Source organism: Borostomias antarcticus (genome assembly GCF_949987555.1).
Source record: "Borostomias antarcticus genome assembly, chromosome: 1".
Classification (NCBI taxonomy): Eukaryota; Metazoa; Chordata; class Actinopteri; order Stomiiformes; family Stomiidae; genus Borostomias; species Borostomias antarcticus.
The window spans coordinates 27,759,164-27,765,902 of NC_140234.1; the positions used below are offsets into that span (position 1 = coordinate 27,759,164).

The window sequence follows — 6,739 nt, forward strand, 5'->3', positions numbered from 1 at the left end:
AACTGGTCGAAGACAGAAGGGCACGGGGAAGGAGCAGGCTTGACTACATCTGAGAGGGCAGACAGGGATACAGGCTCAAACTGGTCAAAGCGGGGCCTGGGACAACACATGCCTGGGCTGGTCTGAGGGCGGAGACTTTGTCTACTAAAAACATGAAAAAATCATCACAGAGATAAGCGAGGGCACAATAGGAGATACATCACAAGGATTTAAGAGAGAGTTCAGTACATTAAAAAGAAACTGAGGCTTGTGACTATTATTGGAGACTAAAGTGTAAATATATTCAGTTTTGGCAGCTTTTACTCTTACTAGTCAGTCAAGCAGCCACGTAGAATTTCTAAGGAGACGTGGAGTTTGTCTTTTAGGTTAGTGTACATTGACTCTGTGTGTGTGTGTGTGTGTGTGTGTGTGTGTGTGTGTGTGTGTGAGAGAGAGAGAGTATAGTATAGTATATAGGTTAGTGTACATTGAGTGTGTGTGTGCGTGTGTGTGTGTGAGAGAGAGAGTATAGTATAGTATATAGGTTAGTGTATATTGACTGTGTGTGTGTGTGTGTGTGTGTGTGTGTGTGTGAGAGAGAGAGAGTAAAGCATAGTATATAGGTTAGTGTACATTGAGTGTGTGTGTGTGTGTGTGTGTGTGTGTGTGTGAGAGAGAGAGAGAGAGAGAGTATACAGTAGTATAGTATATAGGTTAGTGTACATTGAGAGACAGAGAGTGTGTGTGTGTGTGTGTGTGTGTGTGTGTGTGTGTGTGAGAGAGAGTATAGTATAGTATATAGGTTAGTGTACATTGAGTGTGTGTGTGTATGTGTGATGGGAAGGGAGGGGCATGGGAAAGTGATATATTTTACCCTGTGCCACAGGCCCCGCCCCCAACTCCCCCTTACCAACACACTTGGGCCAATCAGATCTCACCGTGCCTTCCAGTGGCAGTGGTTAGTATGAACCCTAAGTGGTCAGGACAGCCTGTTCTGTTGGGAGATCATTGTTTAGCAGCCACTGCTATACCTTCTGCTGCAGGTAATTTGATGACATGCCTTGAGCAGACATTCCATGGAATGCATATTTTCAGAACTGAACCTGTGACTATGTGTAAGTATAGCCATGGAAGTGGCTTGCTCAAGCTATGCAGGGCTACATTTGAACGCATCGGTGAGTTTTGTGTTTGAGATGAGTAGCTGAGGCATTTTTACTGTTTTCCTGATGAGCCGGAAGTTGTCATTGTTCATGCTTTATCTATTGACACCCTGCATCCTCCAATTTGGTGAAAAATGAGAGTTTGACTCTGAACTTTGAAGATTTTTTACATTTAGATATTGCTGAGCATTATACAATGATTATAATTATAATTTGGTCTTGGGTCGACACCAGAGCATGGCCCCACCTGGTTCAAAGCGTGGCATTCTTCTGTGGCCTCATGGGTAATCAAACCCATAAACTGTGAGATTGAAGCAGACTGAGACAGAGCAGTCATTTATTGTACACTGTATTTACAAGCATAGAAAAGTAAATGGCACCAAGGATACAAGTATATACAAATACATTCAAATATAAACATACACATGCACTCGCCTCACATATACAATAGAATGTATAGGCCTACAGAAATACAAGGAACTTGTGCTTTCCGTTCACAATCACACAAACTACAGTGGATCAGAATGTGGCTCAAGTCACTTTGGTGAGAGAAGTGATGAGAGAGTCCTGATGGCACTTGGAAAACACAGACCGGATCTTGATCCAGTGAACTGGACTATGGTGAGTTTCTCCATCCTCTTCAACTAGGGTCCCATTTGAATGATCTCGGATGCACCCTTCCCTCCACGCCTCCTTGGAGCTGTGCAGTGCTAAGCTTGCTTGATTACTCCAGGGAAGGTGTTCACACTTAGAGTATTCAAACTCGGCCTAAATTTGTAGTATTCCTGTTCATGCAGTCATTCTGAACCTCTAGAAAGTGCACAAGTGCAAGTGTGGTCTGGTGGTCAGAATCTGTCCCATGATGCACCTGATGTCAGCCCCAACTGCGTATACAGGAGACGCCCAAAGCATCCCAATAAAGCACCATTTCAATCATCCTGTATTCTTACATCATCTTCTGTTCTGTTGGAAAGGGATATGCAGAAGCACAAGTATATTGGCCACATTGTGACTCAGCACAAATAAGTTATAAAAAGAAAAAGGATACAAATTGCACTCCTAAGATCAAGAATGGCTGAGTCCTCCCTTCCTCTACAGACACGTCGGAGGTGTCTGTCGTGCTGGGGTGTCGATGAGCAGCACACCCAAGTCAGACACGGGTCCAAATACTATTTGAAATACTCATTCACCTTCCTGTGCATGATTGGCTGGCACAATGGGACCAACAGGCTGTTCCCTAATAATCAAACCCCTCCCACTTGACACTCCTGCCAGACTGAAGCATAATGCTCTGACTAAATGTGCAGTATTTCAAATGGTATTTTGAACCAGATAGCTACATATCGGTAGAAATACCCACTTATTTATCTGTGGGACACTCACTCATTTTCTTTGCATCATCCACCAATGTAAAGAATATAAAAATAATATTTCTGCCAGCGATCTTCCAGCGAGATGAATCCTGGCTGCTTGGGCTCCCATGCTTAAGGTTGGAGGTTTGCTTCCCAGCTGTTAGATTGAGTACACTGAACCTAATTCCACCACTCCAGGCCTGTTGGTGTGTGTGCGCACAGTATGTGTGTGACCGCAGGTCCAATGTGTGTTCTACTGTGTGTGTGTGTGTGTGTGTGTGTGTGTGTGTGTGTGTGTGTGTGTGTGTGTGTGTGTGTGTGTGTGTGTGTGTGTGTGCGTGTGTGCGCTCGCGCGCGCGCGTGCGTGCGTGCGTGTGTGCGTGTGTGTGTAGGAGCAGTATCAGGCTGGGCTTGGCTGTGTGTGTGTGTGTGTGTGTGTGTGTGTGTGTAGGAGCAGTATAGGGCTTGGCTGTGTGTGTGTGTGTGTAGGAGCAGTATCGGGCTTGGCTGTGTGTGTGTGTGTGTGTGTGTGTGTGTGTGTGTGTGTGTGTGTGTGTGTAGGAGCAGTATCGGGCTGAGCTTGGCTGTGTGTGTGTGTGTGTGTGTGTGTGTGCGTGTGCGTGCGTGCGTCTGTGTGTGTAGGAGCAGTATCGGGCTGGGCTTGGCTGTGTGTGTGTGTGTGTGTGTGTGCGTGCGTGCGTGTGTGTAGGAGCAGTATCGGGCTGGGCTTGGCTGTGTGTGTGTGTGTGTGTGTGTGTGTGTGTGTGTGTGTGTGTGTGTGTGTGTGTGTAGGAGCAGTATAGGGCTGGGCTGTGTGTGTGTAACCCTGCTTCCTAACTCCAGTAACATGTTACTGTATGCGTACAGTAGGTCATCTGACCACAGGAGCAGCCCCTGAGATGCCACAAAGACCCTGAGATGCCAGCTGACACACCTGAAACCACCTGGAAGGTAATATGGAGGAGGTGTAAAGTGTGTGTGTGTGACTGGGCACATGCTTGTGTGTGTGTTTGTGTTAGTGACTGGGCACATGCTTGTGTGTGTGTTTGTGTTAGTGACTGGGCACATGCTTGTGTGTGTGTGTGTGTCAGAGTTTGTCAGCGCTGAGCTATAATGCATCTTGCAGAGTGTTCTGAAGAGGATTCTTCCCACAGTCTTCTCACAGTGCTAGACTGTAGGACCTCTCTCTCTCTCTCTCTCTCTTCTCTCTCTCTCTGTCCCAGACAGTGCACTGGCTGCATCAGTAGCTGCAGGTCTTGCTGAGGGACCTCAGAGGTTTTCCTGGAAGAGTCAGCATGGTCAACAACACACAAGGACATGTGTATGTTAAATCAATATTATAGCCTAGATTGTAATTATTAATTGCCGTGCAGTTAATAATAATAATAATAATAGCCTAATAAAACATTTTATTTGTAACGCACTTTTCATTTAAAAATCTGAGTGCTACATGTTTAAAAGCATAGCATAACAAAACACAACTGTATAATAATACTGTATTTGTAGCATATGAGGACCAGCTCTTCAACACCTACCCCCATGACGGTGTATATCCAGTTGAGCATCTCGTCCACGTTGGTGTACACACCGGGTCGTCCCTTTCTGGCACAGCCCACTCCCCAGCTGACCACGCCCACCAGACTCCAGTGCCGCTGTGATTGGTGGACCAGGGGGCCACCACTGTCACCCTGGGAGACGAGGGACAACGCTGGAGTTAGGGATCTCAGCCTTAAACACACTGACTGAACAAAGGCTGGTTTAGACTGGATGATACATTAATAAATTAAGAAGGAGACAGAACAGGAGAGAGGGAGACAGAGACGGAGAGAGAATGAGAATGAGAGAGAGAGAGAGAGAGAGAGGGAGAGAGGGAGAGAGAGAGAGAGAGAGAGAGAGAGAGAGAGAGAGGACGTTAGACATTGATTGGTAGGTGCCAATGTCCATAGGTACTTTAATTGTACATTCTGCCACGTTAAATGCATGTATTTTATGTTTACTTGTTGTTTTTTACTGATGTTTCTGTCTGGAACTTTTGACGCTGCTATTTTGTTCAGGTCTCCCTTGTAAATGAGATCATTGAGCTCAATGACACTAACCTGGTAAATAAAGGTACAAATAAGTAGATAAATAAAAAATAAAAAAACAAGCGCAAATTCGTAATAGCTGCAACCACATTTTTTATTATTTTATTTAACCTTTATTTAACAAGGTAAAGAAGCTTGAGATCAAATAACTCTTTTTCAGGCAACACCTGACCAAAATGACCATAACGAACATACGAGCTGAGTGGGCAACAAGCATTTCCAATATGGCTGAATTTTCTCCTTCCTTGTCTAATTAGTTGATTCATTTTTGTGAACGACCGACCGACCAACCAGCCTACAGAGCGAGGTATAGAGCTGCTAGTCTTAGCCCAAAATAGAGAAGGAGACAGAGAGGCAGGGATCACTAAGGGCAAAGGTCATGTATTTGAGGGTAGAGGACTGGACCTGCTCCATAGAATAAAGTCAGAAGGACAGTCAGCGCCTCCCAGGGCTCCCCGTGTGTGACCTCCTACCTGGCAGGCATCCACCTGGCCCTCCAGGTAACCGGCGCAAAGCATCCTGGGAGTGATGGCGGCCCCATAGACGAACGGACTGGAACACTGAGACCTGGAGATGAGGGGAATTCTGGCCTTCTGAAGCACGGGAGACACTGTACCTGGAGAAGAGAGACAGAGAGAGAGAGAGAGAGAGAGAGGAGAGGAGAGGTCAGAGGAGAGGGGTTGGCAGGAATCAATAAAGTCTGAATCTGAGGGGATCATAAAGTTGTCTGAATCTGAGGGGATCATAAAGTTGTCTGAATCTGAGGGGATCAATAAAGTTGTCTGAATCTGAGGGGATCAATAAAGTTGTCTGAATCTGAGGGGATCAATAAAGTTGTCTGAATCTGAGGGGATCAATAAAGTTGTCTGAATCTGAGGGGATCAATAAAGTTGTCTGAATCTGAAGGGATCAATAAAGTTGTCTGAATCTGAGGAGATCAATAAAGTTTCTGAATTTGAGGAGAGGGGAAGAGAAGGAGAGAGCGTTCGAGATGAAGATGGAGAGAGAGAGAGAGAGAGAGAGAGGGAGGGAGAGGGATAGGAAGGGCAGTGACGCTGATGGAGAGAAGAAGAGCAGAGTGTGTGATGGGTCCTCACCCTTCTCTTCCAGGTACCCCCACCCAGACACCACCATGGAGGCCCCAGCTGGGAGGACCAGGTCTTTGGGAGGCAGACACGCCGGCCACCGCGAGGCTGGGGCAGAACACAAACACCCATACGGATTTCTATCACCATCATCATCATCATCATCATATAAAGCTTAGTCTTGATTTCAGAGCTTTCAAAGACAGGTAGAGGAATTGTGAGGTATTGTATCATAGTTAATAACCTACTGGATGCCTTTCCCACGCTGATGGAGTTAGCTATGTACCTGCTGTTTCATACAGCGGCCACTAGGGGACAGCCTACTCTAAACCTGGTTATGACCGGGGTAGCGCTGCTGTGACTTCAGTCTGGAGGAAGGACCCAGTCTCAGTACCTGAGCAGGCTTGTTCTAGTATCTTCCGCTCGGCCTGTCTGCGTTGACTCTATCTGTGAATAGACTAACCCACTCAAAGCCTCCTGCTGTGTTTTTTAATCTGGCCAGGTCACGCCTGAAGAGATATCCAGCTCATCTGAAGTCATCTCATATCAGTAGGAATATCCTTTTTCTAAAATAACCCAGGCAGTTGGGTACAGTTGGAAGGTCAGCAGAACAATGTTCTCGAGGTGTTTGATGGCCAGGCCTGTTGAGACCACAAGGCCATATAATTAGAATGTATATATATTGGTGCAACAATTTGTAACGACAGAAGACATATTGTTAAACACAGAGTATATAGTGTATACTGTAAGTTTGTTAGAGGGCTGGACCTACCTCCTACGGAGATGGGGCTGGTCAGTCTCATCATGGCCATGTCGTAGTCATTGCGAGCGGGGTTGTACTGTCCGTTCAGGATGATCCGGTCAACGCTGGAGCCCCCCAGAGTGCCCATGTAGGTCCTCCCCGACACCACCTTCCACCGGCTCAGCTCCCTCTTACTCCTGCAGGGGGCGACAAAGGACCATAAACAGGGAATCTCTGCGCGAGACTGACTGACTACTGCACTGACTCGCTTGTATTACAAATTGCACTGCTATTTTTTGCACTATGCTTGTACCACTGCACTTTACGAGTCCTGTCC

The 6,739-nt window shown here is 46.3% G+C and overlaps 1 protein-coding gene across 1 annotated transcript in view; it reads right to left on the reverse strand.

The window, feature by feature from the left end:
• Nucleotides 1–1,462: 1,462 nt before the first annotated feature.
• Nucleotides 1,463–6,739, reverse strand: part of LOC311313389 (transmembrane protease serine 4-like) — a 24,041-nt gene continuing 18,764 nt past the window's right edge. Inside the window, exons 9-13 of the mRNA XM_084443513.1 lie at nucleotides 6,433–6,599; nucleotides 5,673–5,768; nucleotides 5,049–5,191; nucleotides 4,027–4,179; nucleotides 1,463–3,772 (exon numbers count right to left, since the gene is read on the reverse strand). Of these exons, the coding sequence (XP_084299639.1) occupies nucleotides 3,761–3,772; nucleotides 4,027–4,179; nucleotides 5,049–5,191; nucleotides 5,673–5,768; nucleotides 6,433–6,599 (571 nt within the window). The 3' untranslated portion in view covers nucleotides 1,463–3,760. The remainder of the gene's footprint in view (nucleotides 3,773–4,026; nucleotides 4,180–5,048; nucleotides 5,192–5,672; nucleotides 5,769–6,432; nucleotides 6,600–6,739) is intronic.